The sequence below is a fragment of the Odocoileus virginianus genome, chromosome X (genome assembly GCF_023699985.2).
Source record: "Odocoileus virginianus isolate 20LAN1187 ecotype Illinois chromosome X, Ovbor_1.2, whole genome shotgun sequence".
In the NCBI taxonomy this organism is placed as follows: Eukaryota; Metazoa; Chordata; class Mammalia; order Artiodactyla; family Cervidae; genus Odocoileus; species Odocoileus virginianus.
Genome location: NC_069708.1, coordinates 21,060,835 through 21,088,032, shown reverse-complemented (window position 1 = coordinate 21,088,032; position 27,198 = coordinate 21,060,835). Strand labels below are relative to the sequence as shown.

At 44.2% G+C, this 27,198-nt stretch overlaps 1 protein-coding gene across 1 annotated transcript in view; it reads right to left on the bottom strand.

Annotated features, from left to right (window-relative positions):
• MSN (moesin) overlaps positions 1-20,314 on the bottom strand; it is a 71,651-nt gene extending 51,337 nt beyond the window's left edge. The window contains exon 1 of the mRNA XM_020895155.2: positions 20,106-20,314. Within this exon, the coding sequence (XP_020750814.1) occupies positions 20,106-20,117 (12 nt within the window). The 5' untranslated portion in view covers positions 20,118-20,314. The remainder of the gene's footprint in view (positions 1-20,105) is intronic.
• Between the last annotated feature and the right edge of the window lie 6,884 nt (positions 20,315-27,198).

Genomic DNA, 27,198 nt, shown 5'->3' with positions numbered 1-27,198 from the left:
AGCACAGGGAAGTGGTTTACCCTACTATTCCCGGCAAATCTGAGGCTCCTGATATCATATCACAGAAAGAATTCAGTGACAAAGTTATAGATAAGAAGTGGATTTATTTAAAGAAAAACAACTCCACAAAGAATGAGCCATCTCAGAAAGCAAGAGAGCCCTGAAATATGGCAGTTAGTTTTTACACATTGGGTAATTTCTTAGGCTACTGAGTCAGAGGATTATCCCAATTACTTTGGGGAAGGGGTGGGGATTTCCAGGAACTGGGCCACCGCTGACTTTTTGGCCTTTCATGCTTAGCCTCAGAACTGTCAGACTTTATTTTCTTGGGCCCCCAAAAATCAGTGCAGATGGTGACTGCAGCCATGAAAGTAAAAGGCACTTGCTCCTTGGAAGAAAAGCTATGACAAACATAGATAGCCTATTAAAAAGCAGAAACATTACTTTGCAATCAAAGGTCTGTATAGTCAAAGCTATGATTTTCCAGTAGTCATGTATGGATGTGAGAGCTGGACCATAAAGAAGGCTGAATGCTGAAGAATTGATGCTTTTGAGCTGTAGTGTTGGAGAAGACTCTTGGACTGCAAGGAGATCAAACCAGTCAATCCTAAAGGAAATCATCCCTGAATATTCATTAGAAAGACTGATGCTGAAGCTCCAATACTTTGGCCACCTGATGGGAAGGGCAAACTCATTAGAAAAGAGCCTGATGCTGGGAAAGATTGAGGGCAGGAGGAGAAGGGGACAACAGAGGACAAGATGGTTGGATGGCATCACTAACTCAATGGACATGAGTTTGAGCAAGCTCTGGGAGATGGTGAAGGACAGGGAAACCTGGCATGCTGCTGTCCATAGGGTCACAAGAGTTGGACAAAACTGAGACTGAACAAAAACAGAACTGTCATGTCGTTGGTGGATGTGTCATTTAGCATGCTAATGTATTACAATGAATAATGATGATACTCAAGATCTACGGGAAAGGAAATCTTCCACCATCCTGGATCTAGTTGGTTCTAACCAGCTTTTGTCCTATCCTATGGCTATATCATTATTTTATAGATTGTGCCCTTCCACCTTCCCTCTTGTTTCACTACCAGCAATCACTCCACTAAGATAACTTAAGCATGGGTGAAATCACAGCAATCTCTAAAAGTGGGGCCTACAGAGCTTGAAAAGGGGAACCATTATCATCATCTTATACTTTATCCCAACAAAAACATCCACAACTCCTCCCTTCTCCAGAAATCCTTCTCTCTCAGGTCTCAGGTAGGCAAACCCTTACAGTGTTCTGTTTATTTTCCATTCAATGAAGAATATGAGCCCTTTTCATTTGTGAAAAAACTTTTAAATGCTTTTAAGTGTTCTACTCACTCGATAAATTGATTATTAATGAGCCCACACAGATGTTAAAATCTGATTTGATATGAAAAGATGCACACCACGTGGTAAGTTTAAAAAAAAAGTAGTTGAACAGTATGGATTTGTATTATGTTTGTATTCAAAGTTCTATCTGTATAAATGTATTTAAAAAGGAGTCTAAGTTCACATTAACTAACTAGTTCACACAAATGTTCACATCTATTTCTGCTTTATTGACTATGCCAAAGCCTTTGACTGTGTGGATCACAATAGACTGTGGAAAATTCTGAAAGAGATCAGAATACCAGACCACCTGATCTGCCTCTTGAGAAATCTGTATGCAGGTCAGGAAGCAACAATTAGAACTGGACATGGAACAACAGAATGGTTCCAAATAGGAAAGGAGTACGTCAAGGCCGTATATTGTCACCCTGCTTATTTAACTTATATTCAGAGTACATCATGAGAAACACTGGGATGGAGGAAGCACAAGCTGGAATCAAGATTGCCAGGAGAAATATCAATAATCTCAGATATGCAGATGACACCACCCTTATGGCAGAAAGTGAAGAAGAACTAAAGAGCCTCTTGATGAAAGTGAAAGAGGAGAGTGAAAAAGTTGGCTTAAAGCTCAACCTTCAGAAAACTAAGATCATGGCATCTGGTCCCATCACTTCATTTCAAATAGATGGGGAAACAGTGGAAAAAATGGCTGACTTTATTTTTCTGGGCTCCAAAATCACTGCAGATGGTGACTGCAGCCATGAAATTAAAAGACTCTTGCTCCTTGGAAGGAAAGTTATGACCAACCTAGACAGCATATTAAAAAGCAGAGACATTACTTTGTCAACAAAGGTCCATCTAGTCAAGGCTATGGTTTTTCCAGTAGTCATGTATGGCTGTGAGAGTTGGACTATAAAGAAAGCTGAGCGGTGAAGAATTGATGCTTTTGAACTGTGGTGTTGGAGAAGACTCTTGAGAGTCCCTTGGACTGCAAGGAGATCCAACCAGCCCATCCTAAAGGAGATCAGTCCTGGGTGTTCATTGGAGGGACTGATGTTGAAGCTGAAACTCCAATACTTTGGCCACCTGATTGCAAAGAGCTGACTCACTGGAAAAGACCCTGATGCTGGGAAAGATTGAGGGCAGGAGGAGAAGGGGACGACAGAGGATGAGATAGGTGGATGGCATCACCGACTCAATGGACATGGGTTTGGGTGGACTCTGGGAGTTGGTGATGGACAGGGAGGCCTGGTGTGCTGCGGTTCATGGGGTCACAAAGATTCGGACACGACTGAGCAACTGAACTGAACTGAATTGCTCCTCAAATTAGCCTATAAAACAGAAAAGCCTACCTTTATCAAATCTGCAAAGATGGGCAGTCTGGGACCTAAGGCAGCCTGGATGATGGTGGCAGTAGTGGTAACAACAGGAACAACAGCAGAATACAGCTGCTAGGTACCCCAACATAATGATCTATAGGATTTCCCTGCTCTCCTCCTGGAACTATGTCTGGCCCTACCCATCTCTTAGCAGAGAAACCAACTCAATCCTTAAACCACAGGAGCACAAACTTCTCAGGATTAGATTACCCAGTGCAGTCCTGCCTGCTGGCCATGCCACAATGAGCAGTTGTTGTTGTTCAGTTGCTCAGTCGTGTCTAACTCTTTGCAACCCCAAGGAGTACGGCACAGCAGGTTTCCCTGTCCTTCACCATCTCCCAGAGCTTTCTCAAACTCATGTCCATCGAGTCGGTGATGCCATGCAACCATCCTGCCCTCTGTCGTCCACTTCTTCTGCCTTCAATCTTTCCCAGCATCAGGGTCTTTTCTAATGAGTCAGCTCTTTCCAGAGAGAGAGTGGCCACCACTTTCATCAGGTGGCCAAAATATTGGAGCTTCAGCTTCAGCATCAGAATCTGAAGAACATTCAGGATTGATTTCCTTTAGGATTGACTGGTTTGATCTCCTTGTAGTCCAAGGGACTCTCAAGAGTCTTCTCCAACACCACAGTTCAAAAGCATCAATTCTTTGGCACTCAGCTGTCTTTATGGTCCAACTCTCACATCCATACATGACTACTGGAAAAACCATAGCTTTGACCATATCGACCACTGCTGGCAAAGTAATGTCTCTGCTTTTTAATATGCTATCTATGTATGCTGTAGCTTTTCTTCCAAGGAGCAAGCGTCTTTTAATTTCATTGCTGCAGTTACCATCTGCAGTGATTTTGGATGCCAAGAAAATAAAGTCTGTCACTGTTTCCATTGTTTCCCCACCTATTTGAAATGAAGTGATGGGACCAGATGCCATGATCTTAATTTTTTGAATGCTGAGTTTTAATCCAGCTTTTTCACTCTCCTCTTTCACTTTCATCAAGAAACTCTTTAGTTCCTCTTTGGCTTCTGCTATAAGGGTGGTGTCATGAGCAGTACACACACAAAAAAGCAAAAAATTTAAAAAGCTGGGTAATTCTTGGTACTCCAGGGCCAAATTCTGGGTTGCTTCACAAAGACATATAAAAATGCTTACATAGCTACCTGTTAGACTCCACTAAAAACTTTGATTTAAATATTCTCCCTTGTTGTGAACACTTCTGTATTGTGTGGAGACATGGCAAAAGGGAATGGAAATTAGTTATGAACAAGCTAGCCACTCACAGGTAAACAGGTTCTTCAAGGTACAAAAAAGGGAAAAATTCCTCCCCATTTCTAGGCACTATTTAGCTCCATTCTGCCAGGGCCCAGCTAGGTTCGCATTAGGTAATTTCCAGTGGGCCCCTGAAACTGTTGTTTGTCTTTCTAGTAGACCTAAACAAAGGACTCTGTGTAAGACAATTCCAATTTGACAATAGTCGCTATTAATGTATTTATTGAACAAATTATTAGTGAGCTAAGCTGATAGATGGCTGGATAGCATCACTGACTCGATAGACATGAGTTTGAGTAAACTCCGGGAGTTGGTGATGGACAGGGAGGCCTGGCATGCTGTGATTCATGGGGTTGCAAAGAGTCGGACACGACTGAGTGACTGAACTGAACTGAACTGAACTGAAGCTGATAGAAGGGGGAGACAGAGGATGAGGCAATTGCATGGCATCACCAACTCAATGGACATGAGTTTAAGCAAATTGCAGGAGATAGTGAAGGACAGGGAAGCTGGACATGCTGCAGTTCATGGGATCACAAAGAGTCAGATTCAACTTAGCAACAACAAGCTGATAGAATGAAAAGAATACACTTCTGAGTCTTGGCTTAAAGACTGGCTTCTGCCCCTGACTCACTGCATGACCTTGAGCAAGTCTCTTCCCCTTTTTGTGTTTTATAGTTGACCAGCATCTTCCATAGGTTCATGTAATTTGCTTCCTTTATAAAACATACAATTCTGCGGTGGATTCAGGGTTTTCAGATGGCCAGGACAGCAGGAAGGAGTCGTGGGTAGTATGTGGAGAAAACAAAAACCACACTAGGTGGAGAAGAATCTCTATCGAAAGATCTTAAAGCTCTCCATGAGCTGTTTGCACAAGACAGGTGGGATGGGCAGGCCTCTGAAGAGCATATGAGGACATGAGTTCTGTCCTTCTAACAGTACTTGGCTGATTTGAGGCCAGAAGGCCTGAAAGGTGACCAGTTTTAGTATAGCTTCTATAAATACTTACACCTCCAGCTGAAGAGATGTTAGAAGACCCTCTACACTAGTACCACTCATTTGTTGCTGAAAAGAAGATGGTACCTCCCTCCCTGGCCACTTGAGGCCATTTTTGAGTAGGGTTGTACTGGGGCGGTTTGAAGCCATGTTGCCCAGGTAAGTGGGGAGATGGGACTTCCCTACATATATCCCACTAAAAGCATCAGGCTGTGGGGCACCTATGGGAATGCTTGATCAGGGAAATTATAGCACCTGACATTATGGGCTCAGAAGCTTGTGAATAACTACACAGAGAGAACATACACAGAGGCCAACTGGAACAAAAATTATGGGGTGCCCTAGCTCTACTCTTCCTCTCCTGTGCCCCATACCTCACAGAGCACCTCCAGATGCAGTAGTGCCTGAATATTCACCCATAACCCTAAGGAGTAGGGTGCTATTACTCTTTCCATTTTATAGATGGGAAACTGAGAACTGAAATGGTTTGAGAAGTTTGCACTGGTGGGTCAAGGTCAGACAGACTCTCTCTCAGGCCTCTCTTCCCTACAGGTGCTAATGTACCCTATCCTTCTCCAAGGTGTACTTTCTCTATTATTGGTGCCTATAGTATGTCCTACCAGGTGCTCATCCAACACTGCATCACTTGCGTATATTATTGTTGCATATATTACCCGTCTCCATGTCTGTCACTGACTCTGTGTTCTCCAAAGGCCTGCCCATCCCTAACCATCTCTACCTGAACAACAGCCCCTTCTTGAGGCAAGAAGAGTTAGAAACTTTCAAATCCACAGTTTTGCTAAAGGAGAAAGAATGGGAGCCCAGATGGCTGCAATACCACATGGTAAGTATCATAACAGAAATTCTTACAAAGTACAGTGGGCACACAGAAGATACGGCAACTAATACTACAGAGAGTATTAAAGCATCCAGTGGAGGTGTCACAGAGTAGGTGGAGGTGAGGGAGATACACTTGACATTTCAAGTTGAAAGAAAAAACATATGCTAAAGGTGAAAGATATAAGAGGTATGGCTTACTTGGGGAAAAGATCCCACAAAGCTACAGCATAGTTAGTGTACATGTGGGGACAAGTGGGACCTGACTCTAGAGAGAGAGCTATGATATAGCCAGGTATCAAAGGGCTCTCCATATACACCACACTAAGGCTTTTAGATTTTCTCTTATTCACGTTCACTGCAATGTTATAAATACTGGCAAATGCTGGGACTAATTTAAATGCCCACCAAAAGTGGATTGGTTAGTACATTATGACATAGTCATTGGATGAAATTTTGTAAAGGTATTAAAAATGCTCATTTTTAAAAACTAAAGTGCATTTACCTAAGCTTTCAGTGATTTTTTATGTACAATATGATTATACCATGGAAAACTAAGATACATACATGAGATGTGATGAGAAAACACATAAATAACAATTGCTATGTTAAAATGGTGGATTTATGGAAGATGTCTCCCTCTCTTTGCTAAACTCTGTCATATGCCATGTTGGGTTTTATAAAAACAGGAAGTATAAAAATAACCACTCTTCTTCTATCTGATTCCTCTTGCCTTCTCCCCATCTCTATCCTCTATCAGCTTTCCTGCTCTCTCTCACAAACAGTGTTTCTAATCTACCACCTGCAACTGGAATCCTTAACACATGGAGGCTCCTAAGAAGGAAAAGCTTCCAGCAAGGTGGCTGCTCCAAGCAGCAAGCTCCTGCATGGGCCAGAGGCCATTCCAGCTTAATGCTGGAGAAGAATCTTCCACCCAAAAGCACTGCCCAGTTTTACCCAACTAAGCCTTCTCTGCCCTAAGAACTTGTTCCCAAAGGAAAGAAGACAGACACAAAGAAAACTTCTATTTTGCCTTCACTTCAGAAGGTTCAGAGCACGTGAAGAGTACGCTCATGGCCAACTCCTAGGTGGCTGAGATACAGCCTGGGATCCCTGATTTACAAGCAAGTACTGTACAAAATAGGGCTTCCCCGGTGGCTCAGTGGTAAAGAATCTGCCTGCAATTCAGGAGATGAAGGAGGCATGGGTTCAATCCCTGGGTCAGGAAGATTCCCTGAAGGAGGGCACAGCAACCTACTCCAGTATTCTTGTCTGGAGAATCCCACAGACATAGGTGCCTGACGGGCTATAGTCCATGGGTCACAAAGACTGAAGCGACTGAGCATGCATGTCCACACTGTACAAAATGTCAGTAAGGGGAAGAAGGGTAAAAACAGATCCAGCCAAGGGTATACCATCTCCAGTGAACCTCTTATGCCTCATAAGTCCATAATTCCCTCACAGGAAATTCAGAGGCCCCTCCCCTTTCATCTATAGATCTAAGACCACCAGAAGCCATCTTCACAAAATGCAGGATAAGTTGAAGGCTGAACACTAGGGCTGTGGCAATCTCTCTCACTAGAAATTTCTCCCCTTCACTCCAACCAATACCACATCACCTAGCTCTCCTGATCCAAGGGAAACAAAGGCATCAATGACTCAGACAGAAGAAGGGGAAGGGGAGCTTAGCAATTTAAGATGTAGCCAAAAGCAATTTCATAATCCTAAGGAGAGGGATGTTGTAGGGGAAAGGAGTAGAGGAAGTCAAATTTCATTTGCATTTCAGTTTTGGTTTGTTTCTTGGTCTTCCCCTTCCCTACTGGAACAATGACCAATTCAAGAATCTTCTATTCTTCTTGGAGTCACCAAGGACCCAAAATAGCCAGCGACTGTACTTTGCAGTCTGAACTCCAAGGTCCCACACCCATGGCTCTCAGTTAACAGTCATCTCTCCAAGTCAGGATATTCAAAGCAAGCTCTGTCATAGGTTGATCCAATACATTTAAGCAGAGCTCAGTGAAATTGAGAGGGCTACTTACACAATGATAGCTGGGAGAAAGTTTGGGGGGAATGACATTCCCAATACCATTCTAAATAAGAAAGAGCAGCTTCACCAAATAGTTTTTGTTCTTTGTCCTGTTACACTCTTTCCGTGAACTTCTTATCATCTTAAAGACTAGGCACAAGTAATCAGAATGTCAGAAAAAGTCAATGTTCTCATCCTACAGATGGGAAAACTAAGGCCTATAAAAGTGACTTGTCCAAGGTCACACAGATTGAGAATAAAAACCATAAATTCTGATTCAGTCTGTTAGTCTTTTCAATGTACCATTTCTACTCAAAAGCATTAAAAAAAAAACAGACAAGTGCTTGAAGCTGTGTCAAAAGCTCAGCTCTTCTAAGCTGGGGTGAGACAGCTCAGGACTGGAGATAAGACTAAGAAGGATGTTGGACCCAGCCCATTTAGAAAAGCCAAGTGAGAAGCCTAGGCATACAAAAGGCACATATAAAGAATTCAGCAACTGGATGGTGTGATCACTCACCAGACACCCTGGAATGCGAAGTCAAGTGGGCCTTGGGAAGCATCACTACTAACAAAGCTAGTGGAGGTGATAGAATTACAGTTGAGATATTTCAAATCCTAAAAGATGATGTTGTGAAAGTGCTGCACTCAATATGTCAGCAAATTTGGAAGACTCAGCAATGGCCACAAGACTGGAAAAGGTCAATTTTCATTCCAATCCCTAAGAAAGACAATGCCAAAGAATGTTCAAACTACCGCACAATTGCACTCATCTCACACGCTAGTAAAGTAATGAATGCTCAAAATTCTCCCAAGCCAGGCTTCAACAGTACATGAACCATGAACTTCCAGATGTTCAAGCTGCTTTTAGAAAAGGCAGAGGAACCAGTGATCAAATTGCCAGCATCCGTTGGATCATCAAAAAAGCGAGAGAATTCCAGAAAAACATCTATTTCTGCTTTATTGACTATGCAAAATCCTTTGACTGTGTGGATCACAATAAACTCTGGAAAATTCTGAAAGAGATGGAATACCAGACCACCTGACCTGCCTCTTGAGAAACCTGTATGCAGGTCAGGAAGCAACAGTTAGAACTGGACATGGAACAACAGACTGGTTCCAAATAGGAAAAGGAGTACGTCAAGGCCGTATATTGTCACCGTGCTTATTTAACTTATATGCAGAGTACATCATGAGAAACGCTGGGCTGGATGAAGCACAAGCTGGAATCAAGATTGCCAGGAGAAACATCAAAAACCTCAGATATGCAGATGACACCAACCTTATGGCAGAGAGTGAAGAGGAACTAAAAAGCCTCTTGAAGAAAGTGAAAGAAGAGAGTGAAAAAGTTGGCTTAAAGCTCAACATTCAGAAAACTAAGATCATGGCATCTGGTTCCATACCTCATGGGAAATAGATGGGGAGACAGTGGAAAAAGTGGCTGACTTTATTTTTTTGGGCTCCAAAATCACTGCAGATGGTGATTGCAGCCATGAAATTAAAAGATGCTTGCTCCTTGGAAGAAAAGTTATGACCAACCTAGACAGCTTATTAAAAAGCAGAGATATTACTTTGCCAACAAAGGTCCATCTAGTCAAAGCTATGGTTTTTCCAATAGTCATGTATGGATGTGAGAGTTGGATTATAAAGAAAGCTGAGTACTGAAGAATTGATTCTTTTGAACTGTGGTGTTGGAAAAGACTCTTGAGAGTCCTTTGGACTGCAAGGAGATCCACCCAGTCCATCCTAAAGGAAATCAGTCCTGAATATTCATCGGAAGGACTGATGCTGAAGCTGAAACTCCAATACTCTGGCCACCTGATGTGAAGAACTGACTCATCTGAAAAGATCCTGACACTAGGAAAGACTGAAGGTGAGAGGAGAAGGGGATGACAGAGGATGAGATGATTGGATGGCATCACTGACTCAATGGACATGAGCTTGAGTAAACTCCGGGAGTTGGTGATGAACAGAGAGGCCTGGCATGCTGCAGTCCATGGGGTCACAAAGAGTCAGACACAACTGAGCAAGTGAACTGAACTTAACTGAAGGCTTTAGCTACTCCAAAGAAGTAGTTTCAGATGCTGAGAGCCCAACCTGGCCCCACCCTACCCCCACACCCTGAGCCTTTTCAGGCCAAGCAAGACTACTCTTAGACTATCAGAGATCTAGGTAAGAAGCTAGAGAGAGATGATCAGGCAGGGGTGAGGAGGACAGGAAAAGATAAAAAAGCAAGGTGGAGAAATCAGTCATTCCCAGTGTTCTCTCATCTTCCTCTCTCCTTTCTCACTAGTCCCCACCCTGGCCCCAACAAAGGGGCCACCTCCTGCTCTAAACAAGCTCTAAACAAGAAGAAAAGTTTGTAGGTGGCACTATACAAACATGAGGAAGGTATTCCCTGTACCGAAGAAGAACAAGACACTAGTTGAGGTGGCAAAGGCATTTCGGGGGGAAAATATAGCCAAATAAGGCATACTTGACTGGTAGGGAATCATCAGGAAAGATTCCAAAAGCTGACGTAGCAGGGAGGAAGCCTTTAGTCATTGGTTTCCTCTGGCAACTGGCCTAAGGCCAGGCAGCAAACTCCCAACCTGAGGAAAATGCCCGGGTTATGGCAAAGAGAAAGGCAACTAAATCTAAATTTTCCCTAGGCCCTCTTCAGGTCCTGCTGGAGCACCTCTCCAAGTATCAGCAAAGAGGTATAGTGTAACCCTGAAGTAAAGTGACAAATGTTCTCACCAATTATATGCTAGATCCACCATGGCCCTGGTGCCAAGAAGAGTAAGGAACCTGAAGAAAAGGGCTATATTTCAGTTATATATTTCTGTTATTGTTGATACTTTCAAGATAAAGAAAAATTAAAAGGTAAAAATGACTTTTGCTCTCAACAAGGGAACTTCTGTGGATTAGTCAACCTCCCAGGAATATCTGCAAGTATATTTGCAGAGAAGATTAGCTCACTTAAAACCTTTGAAAATACCAAAGGTTTGTACAGCTTAACTAATGACACCCAAATGGGCTATTACTTTGACCCTCACCCTCCAACTCAATACCACAGATTAATCAACCACAGTCAGAGTTTACAACAGTTTAGAACATCTTTGTATACTTATCTAACCTTCAGGCTGAGATTTCTGAAAAAGGACAGGGAGGTGAGAGGGGTAAGAGGCAGATTATACCAAGACAGTAAGATTAGGAACCTTATCTATACAAACTTCACTGGAGGAAAATGAGCCTTAACCTTTCCCAGGTATTTAAGGGAGGCCAAGACTAAAGATAGGAAAGAAATGCTGACCAAGCCTGATATGTATGCCTTATTCCCCCTCCTATCTGCCAAATAAATATCCAGGAAAAGATTTCTCAGGATTATACTTTGTTATTGTTACATTCGATCAAATGTCCACACCTCATTTTTTCACTCATTAGACTCTAATTGATATCCTGGCCATACAAAGTATCAAATTCCCACAAAGTAGAAGCGTCACCAGGCACAGGAACAAACTTCAACCTTTGAAGTCACCAATCACAGTAGCTACCTGGCAAAACATTACTACTAAACTAACACAGTGGTAGGTCACCATACCATTGGCCTAGGAACTATGTCAACACTAACCTTATACCACAACAAGCCCACTGATAGGAGCATCTAATCTGCTTTGATCATCAGGCACAGGCAAAGAGCTATTTTTTGAAAGTCACCCAAAAGATCCTTTCTCCAAGTTTAAAGGCCCAGATACTACAGCTGAGTCCTCGCCAGAAATTGACACACTTTTCAATCTAAGACAGTCGTAACACAAGGGAATCCTCCCCTCACTTCTATCCTTTCTCAAATACCTATCTCATAGCAAAGCCACTGAGAGAATTAAAAGCTGTCTTTAGGCTGTTGACCTTAAGAGTAATCACTAAGCTCTATTCCTTGGTTTAGCTCACCTGGAAACATGAAGGAAGGAGCCACTCACATACCCACTTAGGCAACAAAGACAACAAAATTTGTCTTAGTTAATTCACCCAACGCTGGAAAACCCAAGGTACAGTCTCCCAGAACAGATCCCTTCAGATGGTGTTTGCCAATTGAAACAGGACTGTTTCTCCAGATGACCCTAGAAAGAGCAACTTGGTCTATGCTTACATGTACTCCATGGTTCCCCTTGAAATAATCAGCACATCAAGCCTTCCTTCATTTCAGGCAAACTCATTTTCAAGAGAACAGTGTGGCCTACGGCCATTTGGTTTACGCCCACATATGGAAACTGTCATTGTCTCACTCAGAACAGTCACTGCCCCCGAGGGTACACACCCTTCAAGGCCCTGTTAATGTCCCAATAAACTCCCTTCTCAAAATCTATAGAAAATGCCATGCATACATTTTTTTTTCAAATTGTGTTTTAGTGAGTTTGCCCTAAATCTCCAGTTAAACAGATCTATGAAGGTAGCAACTGTATCCTCCATTCATTTATTTGTATCCCTTATAGTAAATAGTACTTAGTAACCACTCAATAAATGGTGAGAATTCAAGCTGCCTGCCTTCATTCTTACCCATCTTACCTAGCAGAGGGTTAGTTCCACAAATAATAACAACATTTGCATAGCATTGATTAGATACTAGCCACAGTTCTAAGCCCTTTATAGAAACTTACCCCCATTTAATCCTTAAACAACCCTACCAGATTGGTATCTCCAACTTTACAGTTGAGGAAAATGAAGCACAGAAGCTAAGCAACTTGCCCAAGGCTACAAAACTATTAACAGTTGGTCACAGAACTGGGATCTGAATCCAAGCAATCTGGTTCCAGAGTTTGTGTTTTTCACCAATACTCTATATTCCCCTATCTATAAAGGCCTGAAAAGTCCTTTTTTTGGCTAGCTACCTTCACTGGGGGGCTTCCTAGGTGGTGCAGCAGTAAAGAATTTGCCTGCCAATGTAGGAGATGCAAGAGATAGGGGTTTGATCCCTGGGTCAGGAAGGTCTCTTGGAGTAGGAAATGGAAACTCATTCTAGTATTCTTCCCTGGAAAATACTATGGACAGAGGAGCCTGGCAGGCTACAGTCCACAGGGTCACAAAGAGTTGGACGTGACTGAGCACACACGCACCTTCATTGGTCTGGTCTACAAAACCTAGAGGTAAGTAGTGAGAGTTGAGGTCCGGAGACTCCAGTTTGTATTCAAATATTGTCATCAAAGTGGAAGAAAGTACCATAATATTCTCCTAACTCAAGGAACATGTCAAGCTGGACCACTGAGTCAGAATACAAAGAAGTCAGAGATCAAAATTTTAAATGGCCAAGAGAAAGCGGGAAATTTGGGTGAGGGGCAGGCAGGAAGAGGAAAAAGTCATTTTGATGCCCCAGAAGAACTGAGTCACCCACTGACTGAAACCTGCTACAGCAGAAGCTATTTAGGGGAACTCCATTGTGGCATTGTGGCCATTACTGTTATAATCACTACAGAGCCAATTCTCTGGATGTCAGTGTCCCATGAGTGAAAAGAGTCATCATCCTTTCAAGTCAGGCAAGTCCAGTGAGAGACCACTAACTTGGGAATCAGGAAAGTCAAGTTCTCCTTTCAATACTGTTACAAACTTCATGTGACCCTGAACAAACTGGCTAAACTTTTCAGCTATGAATATGGGAAAGAAATAACTCCATTCAATAAAGACTCAGGACAGTGAAGCCTAGTCGCAAGCCGTAAAACATAGCTAGTCTCCTCTCCTTACCTCTCTTCTGTGCAGGTATCTACTTTCTACCACACTTCACCATCAAAGAAAAACACTTACCATCCTGGGAAGTGCTACAAAGAATCCAAAAAGCAAGGTCAGAGCCTGAACCATCTGGATTATCTCCATACAAAGTAACCTTTGAGATAAGCACTACATACACAGAAGGACTTGCTCAGGACCATTTTAACACTATAGTCAAGTCACTCCTCACCTGTAGCATAAAAGAAGAAAATGCTGAGTATCTTGCAGTGAGTGCCATTTAAAAGGCAGACATTCAATATTTCCCCCCTATCTGGGGTCAGACAAGTTGAATTTTAGTCCACAGCTCTATTACCAATTCATTCAAATCACTTCTCTTTCCTGGGCTTTGGTATCCCCATCTAAAATATAAACTAAACTTAAACTAAAAAGTTTTAAGGCCAGCTCATTTACTCTGTGATTCAAAACACTTCTGTGAGAAACCCAGACCACTCAGAACAATCAGCTAAAAGAGAAACAACTTAAGGCTAAGGAAGCTCTGGGTCATCCTAAGTACAGATGCATTTGAAATGCTGCACCTCACAATAGCCAGCCCTCAGTGCACTGGTGGTAGATACCTTAAGAGGTTGGTTTATGCCCACCACCTCCTCACTGTCTACCAGAATATCTAACTACCACACCGGAGGTTAAAGTAAACTTGAAAGGTAACTCAGTAGCTTCCTAGCCTCTCAGCAGAACTGGGGGTGTGGGGGAGGGGCAGGAGAGAGGCAGGGAGGAGCTATGCTTCCGGCAGGCAGTGAGAAGAAAAGAGGGGAAATCCATCAAGTTTTCAGTGTTTGAGGCTCCTCGGTCAACCCCAGTCTTTACAATATACTCTCAGTTGGTTTCTTTCTTGTTCCCTACATAGATATAGCCCTTTTCCCTCCATAGAATCAAGAAGAAATGGCCCAGAACACTCATGCCAGTGTTCATGTCAGAGCTACTAATGAGACAAACCAACTCCAATGCTAGAAGCTCTCTATTCTGAACCCAGTACCCAGGAAGAAACAACACTCCAGAAGTGTAGGGGGACAAGAAGATACCTTTTAGCAACTGCTCTTTAACTGTATTCTCAGCATAGCCTAGCACACTTCCTGGTACAAAGAAGGCACTCAAACTTTAAGGAAAGAATGTCTGAAGGAAGAAGACGCAAAAATGGGAGGTCTGAGGGCTGTATCATCAAGGCTTTCAAGAACATCAGTAGGGGCTTCCCTGGTTGTTCAGGTGGTAAAGAATCTGTCTGCAATATAGATCTGGGTTCAATCCCTGGATCAGAAAGATCCCCTGGAGAAGGGAATGGCTGGCTACACACTTCAGTGTTCTTGCCTGGAGAATTCCATGGACAGATGTACTTACAAAAAGAAAATAAGATCAAACTGAGGGAGTTAATTTATGATAAACATTTCTCTAAAATAAATGACAATATCCAAAGAAAATTCTCAACGTATAAAAGAACATCAGTACTAGAAGGGTCCCTAGAGTGTATCTATTACTATACAGTTCTCTCATGACAAGTTGGAGAGACTGAGGGACTGAAGAAAGAACTTGCATAAAGGCCCACTTCATCTGGATCACTTAACTAAGGTCAGGGAAGATGTCCTTCTTACATGGAAAAGGAAGGAAAACTATCAAGTCAGTGTTACCTGTCATTTCCCAACACTCACCTTCCAAATTAATGCAGTCCTAAGCTAATCCTCCAAGTGACTGCTCCTATAACACAAATTAGAACCTATAACTGAAAACTTTTTCAGCTCTATCAAGTATTAAATAGGAAGAAATAAATAAATAAATAAATAGGAGGGAGGATGAACAGCAAAACCAGTCAATGATAATAAGACTACCTCTTTCACTTGACCAACAGACTGCCCCAAAAGAAACTACCTTTATACCATTTTTTCTTTGGGGGCAGAAGAATAGAGTGGGGTAACAGGGAGAAAATATCCCGAGTTGGGAAAGATACACATGATAAACTCATTTCTATCTTTGAAATATCAGAAACAGACTGCTCCCAATCTGTAATGATGCCAATTGTCACCAGCTTAAACAGGAAAGACCCAATCCAAGTAGTGTGGGTAGCCAGATATTCTCCCTTCTAAGGACCTTAAGTCTTGGAATTCCAGTGAGAGGGACTCCCAGAAGACACAAAGGGACCTAGATATACTGTTGCCAGGTAACACTGTTAGAATAATTTCAGAGTAAATCTAGCTGTCAACTGATCCTATCCAGAGAGAATTGGAATTGGAGTCAGAGAAATAGAACAAATGACCTCTAAATGTCCCTTCCAGCTCTATCATTCAGTACAGCAATCTCCTGAGAGGAGAAAGAAAGAGAAAAGTGAAAACATCCTTAAAACAAGCTACTATTACAGGCAGCTAGATAATAATGAAGAGTTAGTAGACCTGTGATCCATACCATCTCTGTCACCCACTCACAGAGGAGCCTTCCCTTCCCCAAGCCTAAGATGATAGAATATAGATTAGTTGATACCTTTGAGGGTCCCACAAAGGCTCTCCTGGCCCACTAGCTCATCTTTGTCCAGAGAGCTATTCAAGAAAAAGCCTAAAGGAAATCTCCAAGATGGTTTCTGCTCTACCACCTAAACTTTCACAGAGGGCTAAGTGAACTAGAGAACCAAAGAAGTGGACAGATAGATGCAGGATCCAAAGAGTCAGTCTCTCACACAACCTCCATTCCTGATCCCGTGTCCACCCCTGAAGTCTACAGGCAGGGCTGATTCTAGGGTTAAAAGACTGATATTCTGCCTTCTATTCACCAAGTACCACTTTAGTGCCACTTGAGTGGCTCAAGCAATGCCAGGAATGGCCAGAGAATAAACAGTCCACATGCCCCTGTTAAAGTTTAGCTGAATGCAGACCCTGAAGCTCTCAAATACTTTAAGGAGCTGGTTTCTTTGCATCTGCTCACATGGATGGTCCCATCAATGATCATTTGATCACCTTTCCCTTGACCTGTTGAGCAAGAGCTAAAAACTCAACAACCTGAGGAAGTTTTACCAAGAATGATCCTGTAACTAAGTCACAGATTTAAATCTTAACCTCTCTACTGCATCATTCTAGGTCAGTCCATCCTATTTGTGGGTCTCACTTTTGCCATGAGAACAATAAATCAAAAACTAAGGAACACCTTGAAAATTCAAAACAATCACTTTTTAGGGAATACAGAGTCCCAAAGACTTTGTGATCTAAGAAAAAGTTAAAGAAAAAGTTAAAGAGAGTAGAGAGGGGAGAAAACTTTTTTTTTAACAACTGTCTTATCATCACCAAAGTATAGATGGCAGTTAATAAGCTTCTGTATTCTGGCTACTTAAAGTAGACTCAGGAAACTGGCGAGTAGAGGCACAAAATACAAGAGTTGGTTGGGGGCAGGGATGCAGAAAGGCATGTTTTAACAGATTTAAAGGGAGCTAGGTGACTAAGGGAGAAAATGGGCTGTAAAAGTAAAACCAAGCCTGGACAGACTGTAGACATGGTTCATACGAATGAATGAATTGATTTTTCCACTATCTTCCTTATCTGTCATGCTCCAGAAGTAGCCTAAAGCACATTAGTGAAGTAGGCTTCCCAGATGGCTCAGTGGTAAAAGAAGCTTCCTGCCAATGAGGGAGACGGAGGAGATGTGGATTTGATCTCTGGGTTGGGAAGATCCCCTAGAGGAGGAAATTGCAACCTACTCCAGTATTCTTGCCTGAAAAACTCCATGGACAGAGGAGTCTCGAAGGCTATAGTCCATGGGGTTGCAAAGAGTAGGACATGACTTAGTGACCAAGTATGCACACACACACTAGTGAAGAAGGAATGGAAAATAAGGAATTTTCTCCCTTCATTAAAGTTACTAACTGTCCCAAAGTCTGTTCTGTTGGGACTCTGTGGGAGAAGGCGAGGGTGGGATGTTCTGAGAGAATAGCATTGAAACAAGTATACTATCAAGGGTGAAACAGATCACCAGTCCAGGTTGGATGCATGAGACAAGTGCTCAGGGCTGGTGCACTGGGAAGACCCAGAGGGATTGGATAGGGAGGGAGGCGGGAGGGGGGATCGGGATGTGAAACACAGGTAAATCCATGGCTGATTCATGTCAATGTATGGCAAAAACCACTACAATATTGTAATTAGCCTCCAACTAATAAAAATAAATGGAAAAAAAATTTTTTTAATAAATATAGTTACTAACTGGTATGCAGTGAACTAGAAGTGTGCCCCTGGACACCTCAACACTGGGATAAGGAATGAGAAAAGTAACAGGAGGCACCTTGTGACACCTGGAACTCTCACCAAGAGACCACACAAATGCCAACGTTAGTTACTCTACCCAAATCATCCACTTCCTTTTATCTAAGGACCAGAAAGTCCTGAAAATAAAGGTCAATTTGCTTTGAGCAAGAGAAGGGGCTCAACTTCAAGAATACTTCATTGAGTGAGAATAGAGGGTCAATGGGATGAGCATCAAGAAGCATGGACTCATCTTGTTTCTGTCATCATGTGCCCTTAGGTGGTAGGTCCTTTCCTGTTAGGCCTAAATATCCTCATTAGTTGAGAGAGAGAGAGAGAGAGAGAGAGAGAGAGAGAAAGAGATCTACTACATAGTGTGTGAGATCCCTTTCAGGTTAAGATTCCATGGTCTTAACAGGCATAATATAGTTGCTTCTCCTAAGTTAACCTTTCTTTGAAGCAAAAAGCATGGGAAATTCTCCAAAGCTTCCAGTCTATCAAAATTTAGCCCTCTCTTTCCATCATGATTCAAGTTTCAGTCAGTCTGCATAAAAATACTTTCACTACCCTAGTCCTGACCTGCAACAGTTTATACTCCAATCTCTCTCCACAACAGGAAAAAGATCACCATGCTGTCTTCTTTGCCACTTTTCACTGAGATATGGTGATTTAGATAACTTTGAAATCATTTCCAGGCCCATTAAAGTTGCATTTAAATGAGAGATATTTCAGAACTGATGGTGAGAGATGTCACATGTGTTGCAGGGCATAGTCAATTCCCAGAGATCCACATACCTATTTAGGCAAAGACACACCTGAAGAGTCAAGGAGTCAACCAGAGATAAAACCAAAGAGAGGGTCCTGGAAGGATTTTTATAATCCTCTGTGAGGCAGAGACTGTTCCCCAACTCCCTCTTTTTTTCAAAACCATTCGCTCTCACTTTGTGTGTATGTGGGATGGAGGTGGGGAGTGTGTGGAAAAGCCCCATGTCATAAAACCATGAGCAATGAAAATATAAAAATGGTGGGAGTATACACTTGTTGAAAACTTGCTGTTTCTGAAGGACAGGGTTCTGGAAAGGAAAGAATCACTCGGCAGTAAGGCTGGAACACAGCAACGTGGCAACCAAAGCTCAGCACACACCCAAAGTACTGCCCCCTGCCCCTTTCTTTCAGGGACCCTCAGTCCTTCCCACTGCTGCTAGTCACTATCTCAGTTCTACAAGGCTCAGGCTGTCCTCAGAAGAAGGAGGGCAGAACTGCATAGCCTAAGCCAGTGCAACAAGCTGCTTGGCCTAAGAGACTCAAGCCAGGGTGGTCACCCAGCCTTCCAGAGCAAGGGAAGGGCCTCAGCAGCCATTTGGCATGACTTGCACAAAAGCAAGCAGGGCTCATTATTCAGGCACATCCCTCCCCCCTCCCTCCTGGGCATCCGGCCCCCCTAGGCCCCACTCCCTGGAGGCTTCTTCTCTTCTCAAAACAGTGGGGTGGAGACCAGATCCTAGAAGCTACCACCACTCTAGAAAGGTGTGGCCCCACAGAAGAGTCCACACCTCACAGAACAGTCTGGAGTAGACAGGAGGAAATAGCCAGTGAGTAATGGGAAAGGCAGGGATTTGGCGAGTGAAGTGAAGGAAAAAACCAGTCTTCTTCTCAAAGTCTTCTTCCCTCCCTTCAGACTGGTGTCTAGTGAAGTGTTAGTGCTTCTGGGCAAGAGTAAGCGGCCTCAATGAGTCCGTTCACAACTCTCCTCTTCTAGTGGGAAACAGCTGAAGCTGCCTGGGGAGGCTGTGGGAAAGGTGAGTGGGGGTGCGGGATCCGCCCTGAGCAGCTCCCACCCTCCTACTTGCTTCTGGGTTCCCATGGCCCATCCTGGTCTGAGGCAGCCTGGCCCCATACAATCGCCAATTCCTGGACTAAGGTAACTGTTTTCCTCCGGATCAGAATTCTCTCCCCTGCGCCCAGGGCCCATCGGGGGTAAAAAGAGACCTTGGGCCCTTAAGGAAACCTTCCCTACTGTGGCATTCCAGACACAAGGAACTAGACTCTCGGAAAGAGGCCGGCCCCGCCCGGCCCACACTTCTACCCCGGGACCCCTCTACACTCCAGGACGCGCCAGAGCCGGACTCCGCCCCTAGCCCTCCCTGCTCCAGGCCTCGGCCGAGGGCGCGGCGGCGCGACCCGACGCGTGGCTGGCCAAGTCCCCGGCCATCAGCGAAGCCCTCCGAGGGTCAGCAAGAGCCCCCAGGGCCGGCAGCGCCCACCCCAGACACTCACCGTCTTGGGCATGGTGGCGACAAAGGCAGCAGAGTTGGCGAAGTTTGGCCAGGAGCTGTCGGACGGCGCTGAGCACGCAGTACACACGGCTGACTCCGGGGACTGGGGGCTCGGATTGGGTCTCTCTCTAGCGTCGGGACGACTGCTCGGCTTCCTGCTAACGGGCCACGACTTCACAAACCCCACCCAGGAAAGAGCCGCCCCCGTCGCACCGCCCGCTCCTTTATGTGGCCTGGCTTCCGCGCCGCTCCCCGCCCTCGCGCCCGCCTTCTAGCCGGCCGCCAGCCTCGCCCCGCCCAGTCCAGCCCAGTCCGGCCACACCAGCTACTTGGGGGGGCCTGGCTGGGCCTGGGCGCCTCAGATCCCAGTCCTCACCCAGGCCTGCCTGCCCCCTCTCCCACTCCCTTCACAGACCTTGGCCCTTCGCATCCGGGCCATCCGGCCCCACCCCCCAAGTAGGGCTGGGCCCTAGGCCGCACCCTGGAAAGAGGCTTACAGCCCCGACTGCAACTTTACACTAATGGGAGTTCACTACCTGTCAAAACGGCTCTCACTCTTGAAAGTTCTTCCTGCGTGTATCTGAACTCTTCTGTGGTTCCGCCTATGGATCTCAACTGAGGCCACACAAATCTACTACTTTCCCAAACAACTCCTCAGAGAGATCTGAAGATCCCATGTCCCCCTGAAACTTCTCTTCTCTTGGGTAATCTGCCTCAGCTTCTCCAATGCTTCATCAGTTCTCTTCTGTAGAATTCTGTACCACTTTTCCCATCATAGTTTGTCCCCATCTTGCTCAATCCTCATTTTTATCAAAAATGGGCTCGTTTTTCCTATATCTGTCCTCTATTCACTTTCCTTCCTTCAAATCCCAGTCTCCAACTTTTTGAAATCCTGATCCTGTAGCCCCACTGCAACACATTTACTCATATCTGATTCACTTTCTGATAATTCCACCAGGTTAGATGCACCCCAGTACATTGCTTTGAGATATGTCTGCCAGAGCCCTTCCTGCTTCTTGTCAAGGTCACAGAATCCCAGCATAGAGGTGTTCTAGACTGTAACAGTCATCTAGTTAAGTCTGAGCTTTAGTTTGAAAGTGACGGGCCATAGTTATCCTCTCTCATATCCACTAGTAACTCTGTGGAGGCATGGTCTGAGTATTTTTTGTGAGGTAGGCCAATGTATACCTCAGGGGTGATGAACCAGCTTGGGGCAGTGAAAAAGATATTTGGGAGGGATGGTCACGACCCCTGGATTTTAGTCATAGCTTTACCATTAACTCCCTCTCTGACCACTATGTAGCCTTGGGTAAGCCCCCTCCCCTCTCTGGGCTTGAGGTTCCCCTTCTGTAACAAGAAAGGGCTGAACTCTTGGGCTTCCAAGGTCCTTTCCCAGTCTGACGTTATAAAAGGATGAGAAAGGAAGTAAACTTCCTAGGACAATAGATGAGTCTAGCAGTGTTGCATAAGGACTGGTTTTGCATTGCTCTCAGGAGTCAGCAGCCCTATTCTCTACTCCTCTGCTTTCCCAGCTCAACGAGGTCCGTGTGTCAATGTGCCTCAGCTTCTTCCACTGCTGTCAAGGTTAATTGATAAGTGTTAGGATAAGCAAAGTTCCCTACCCAAACCATTTTCTGGAGCTGAGCAGTTGACCCAAGGAAGAGCAGCACACCCCAGAAAGCCTCAGCAGCATGGGTAGCAATGACATCAATCACATTCCTTGACATTGCAGTGACCCTTTTCCTCCAGGAGTTCAAGGAACTCACTGATTCCTTCATTCATATTCTAGAGTCTACAGGGGCCTAGGCTAAGTGCTTAAAAGGGAAGGGGAAGTTGATTGGAAACTCCAACTTTCATTATCCATCCTGGAAAGTGGAAAGTCCCTGTGTCATTCCCCAAATGCCATGCCCCAAACACACACACACACACACACACACACACACACACGAGAGAGAGAGAGAGAGAGAGAGAGAGAGAGAGAGAGAGAGAGAGAGAGAGAGAGACCTGGTTAGGGAATGTCAAGCATCTGAACACAGTATTAAAAGGGAAAAGAGACTCAGGAGTTCAAGTGAGGGGAAAGAAGTCAAAGGATTCGGACGTTAAGGAGGTTGATGGAAAGAGAGGCTGAGAGAGGAGGAGGTGGTTGTCCCCCTGGGGAGGAGAAGGGTGAGGAATGGGAGGAAAACAGGCTATCAATGAATGTTTAGTCTAGCCCCCATTCAGGTCAAGGGAACTGAGGATCCAAAAGAGGAAAGAACTTACTCAAGATCTGGCAACCAGTGTGAAGAATGGATTCAGAAGTAATAGAGAAGACGAAGAACTCAGTTAAGCTGTTTCCATAATACAAGCAAGAATTCTTGAAGACTAGAACCAGAAGAGTAGTGCTGCCCCTACTTTATCAGATAGAAACTTGGTATGGTGATTACAGTCAAGCAACTGAACATTGTTTGAAGGTTAGACTTGAAACCTCCTGGCTAGGAGAGACCTATATTTGATATCTCCATGTCTCCAAAGCAGAGCAGAGGAAGCTGAGGTGCTCTCTTGTTCTTCAGGATGACCATCGAAACACACCTTTGTTTTTACCTCCTTGTAAAATATGTCATGCATGTATGGCCAGAACTTCTGAAGCCTCCCACCCACCCTGCACCCTACCGTGATCCCATGTGAATTGAGTTAGCTCAATCTTCTTGGGGCCAAAGTAATCTCAACAATTAGGTTCAGATATGATGAAATTTATGCCAGTGTTTGTAGAGAGGAGACATGAAAATAAGGGCTAAACATCCTCTCATAATGTTGGTTGGCTAAGCGAAGTAAGAGGTATGAAGACACCTGGGTTTTTAGAAGAGCTAAATTCAAAGTTCAAGGAGGAACAGGCAATTTTTTTCAAGCAGTAAAACTAGATGAAAGGCAGTACAGGGACATTCTGAAAGTGGAATCCAATGAAGCTGGGTGGAGGTGTCTGAATCAGGAGTAGGAGGTACAAAAGGAGAAATTTGACCTGAGCTCTAGGTCCATACATGGAGTCTAGTGGAAAGGCTCGGTATTCCTAGGGGACTGGGACTGTTCCAGAGCTGCAGCAAGTCTGGATGTGAGAGTTAAGAAACGGCAAGAAGGAACTGCATAAGGCTGATTTATGTGAAAGCCTATGTCAAGCTCAAGAGAGAAATGAGATTGAACTTGTAATCACCTCCCACTCAAGATATAAGCTCACTGCAGTAAACAAGCTTCTGCATTCTAAATTGCATTCCTCTTTCAGAGGTCACAATAGTGCAGGAGAGGCAATATCAGAGAGTCACTAGGTAGGGAGCAGTCCTGAATGCCAGGAGTACCTTGAATAAAGAAGCCCCCCCCCCTCCTCCACCCAGTCCATTGGATGGTAAACAGTTGAAAGTTTCCCATCATTCAGAGGGTTGCTTTTCATTTTCATCACTGTTAGAAAGTCCTCCTTTACATCTAAATTTAATTTCTTCAACTTAACTCTACACAATTGCTCTTGGCTGATGCTTGAGTAAGGAATTAACTGAGCCTCTGAGTTGCTCTTCTCCTTCATTCATAGAAGAGATATGTATCAGAGAGATGAGGACAAACATAAGCTTGAGGCTACACACTCCAAGTCCTTCTCTCTCTCTTAATTCCCTTGGATCAGCAGCCCAAGCATTAGGCTAGCTGTGCCCTTTACACAAACTAGAAAATAACAGAAAAATATACTCTTGTCTCCCCAAAGGGAAGAAATCCTCTTGGTTTAATATGGCTGAGATTAAAAACTGAGCAGTAGAGAAATCTTGCTTTTAACCATCTTACACCTACTTCTTGGAAACAAAAACTAGAGTTTGGGTTGAATATTTATTATTAATCATACTAATGGACCACAATAAGAGGGAAAAAAATTTCTCTCTGGCTCTGCTTCTTAGTAGTAAGGCTGGAAACTTTTTTGAGAGCTTTCCCTCCCCCCACCCCAGCCAGCCAATATCAATTCAATTTGAGCCAGTGCCATCTTAGAATATGAAATTACCCCTGCAGAGAGGGTCTCCTAGTTTCCCAGTGGAGTCATTAGCTCTCAGCCCTGTCCCCAGCAGCCAGTGACCAGCAACCACACCTATGTGGCCAGTCTGCCTATGGGCCCCAGAGAGAAAACAGCCCACTGAGCACATGGCCTTCCTTCCATGAACAACCTACAATTCAAACGTGATACACTTAGAAGGAAACTATCCATCTGTGCATCCTACCCATGCCTCCAGCAGTGATCAGGTGTCCGCTGGGTGCCTGGTTCTCTGTGAGGCTCTGCAAGGGATACTCACCCTCTTCCTCCCCAGGAACTCTCCTTCCCAGTGGCTCTGTATCTGTTGGTGGTTTTGCTGTTAGCACTGTCCTTTGTGTGCATGATGTCATCATCTTTAACTTTCCTCTGCCTGCCCCCTACCATCTGGTCACCAAGCCCTGCTGTCTGCCTGTCTGTTCTTCACAGCTTCTCTCTCCCCATCTCCACTGCCAGTGCCTTGTGTCAGTCCTCACTGACTCCCTGGTCTCCCTGACGTCAGGCTGCAGTACCAGGCCATCCTCCACAAGGTAACTCTGGCAATCTTCAGAAAGGCAGCCTTCACCTGTGCTCAGAAACATCAGATGACCCCTCCACCCAACATACACGCATCCTAACCTTTGCAGGCTTCTCTTGCTCCCACAGCTCCTCAGCAAAGCTCTACTCCTTGAGCCAGGCTAGTCTCACTACATACACACAGCCCTGTGTACTTGCTCTCGTCTCTGCACAAAGCTCTCCATTGATCTTTCCTGCCCACCTTGTGCTCTCTGCCTCCCCCCAGCTCTTGTAGTGCCTGAGTCTGCAGTGCTTATGTGGCCTCCATCCCACACCAAGGTTTGTCTTGTCAGCTTCTGCTTTTTCTCTTTTTTTCCTCCATTCCAGGCTTGGCTGTAGTTGTCCCCAGAGAGGGTCACACTTTGTGTTCCATGAGGAAGGAGCACAGCGTATTTCCAAGATATCTTTGAAGCTCAGGATAGATTGCCTAGCTAAAGAGAGAGATCTGCTATTCTATTTCCAGTCCTACAGGCCTATCAACTGCTCTTATGCTCAGATTCTCTAAAGGCCCAAGTTTTCCCTTACATTACCTCAAGTTCTCCTGTTAGGAGACAAGACCAATGAACAGAGCCTCCTATTCCTAACTTGTTACTCCTTCTCCACTCATTCACAGCTCTGTGTGTGTGGAGGAGGTGTGCATGCTTTACTACCACTCTATCTTTGGGAAACACTATTGTTCACAAAAAGGCATCTATAAGGACATTTACTGTAATACTATAATAATCCATCACTATGGGGCTGATTATAGACATGGTACATCTGTACAACAAGATGTTATTCAGCATTTAAAAGCAGGAACTACTCTGCAAAGAGATTTTAGTAGTAGTAGTAGTAGTAGTAGTAGTAGTAGTAGTATTTACTCTGAAATCACAGAAATATGTGAATAGTATGATACCATTTATGAATTAAAATATCTGTATATTTCTAGATATGTCACCCTGCTTAGTTAACTTATATGCAGAGTACATCACGCAAAATGCCAGGCTGGATGGAGCACAAGCTGTAATCAAGATTGCCGGGAGAAATATCAATAACCTCAGATAGGCAGATGATACCACCCTTATGGCAGAAAGCAAAGAGGAACTAAAGAGCCTCTTAATGAAAGTGAAAGAGGAGGGTGAAAAAGCTGACTTAAAACTCAACATTCAAAAACACTAAGATCATGGCACCTGGTCCTATCACTTCATTTCAAATAGATGGGGAAACAATGGAAACAGTGACAGACTTTATTTTCTTGGGATCCAAAATCACTGCAGATGGGGACTGCAGTCAAGAAATTAAAAAGACACTTGCTCCTTAGAAGAAAAGCTATAACAAACCTAGATAGCATATTAAAAAGCAGAGACATCACTTTACCGACAAAGGTCCATATAGTCAAATCTATGGATGGATGTGAGAGCTGGATATAAGGAAGGCTGAGTGCAGAAATTGATGCTTTTGAATTGTGGTGTTGGAGAAGACTCTTGAGAGTCCCTTGGACAGCAAGGAGATCCAACCAGTCCATCCTAAAGGAAATCAATCCTGAGTATTCATTGGAAGGACTGATGCTGCTCCAATACTTTGGCTACCTGATACAAAGAGCTGACTGATGCTGGGAAAGACTGAAGGCAGGAGGAGAAGGGGATGACAGGATGAGATGGTTGGATGGCATCACCAACCCAATGGACATGAGTTTGATCAAGCTCCGGGAGATGGTGAAGGACAGGGAAGCCTGGTGTGCTACAGTCCATGGGGTCACAAAGAGTCTGACACAACTGAGCAACTGAAAAACAACAACAAATATGTTTATATTTGTAAGTTCCCAGAAAAGGGGAAAGATGTATAGCAAATTTATACTGGTTGCTACCTCTGGAACAGGGACTGGGATTAGAGTGGAGAGCAAAAGAAGAATTTTTACTTCTTAATGTATATATTACTATATTAGGAATTCCCTTGTAGCTCAGCTGGTAAAGAATCTGGCTGCAATGCAGGAGACCCCAGTTCAATTCCTGGGGCAGGAAGATCCCCTGGAGAAGGGATGGGCTACCCACTACAGTATTCTTGGGCTTTCCGGGTGGCTCAGACGGTAAAGAATCCGCCTGCATTGCAGGAGACCTGAAGAGCCTGACAGGCTACAGTCCATGGGGTCACAAAGAGTTGGATATGACTGAGTGACTTTCACTTTTTCTATATTATTCGATTTTCTCAATGAGCACGAATCAAATGGCAGAAAAGAAAGAAAGATGAGTAGGAGGAGGAAGAGTAGAAGGAACAGAAAAATCTGGGAGAAAATGTGGATAGGTTGGATAGTCAGGATGCAAAAAGTTTATGACAAGCCCGACTGATGGTAAAGATTAAAAGGAAAACAGATATAAATGTTGTGTGTGTGTGTGTTAGTCACTCAGTCTTGTCTGACTCTATGCAAACCCGTTGACTGCAGCCTGCCAGGCTCCTCTGTTCATGGGATTCTCCAGGCAAGAATACTGGAGTAGGTAGCCATTCCCTTCTCCCGGGGATGTTAATG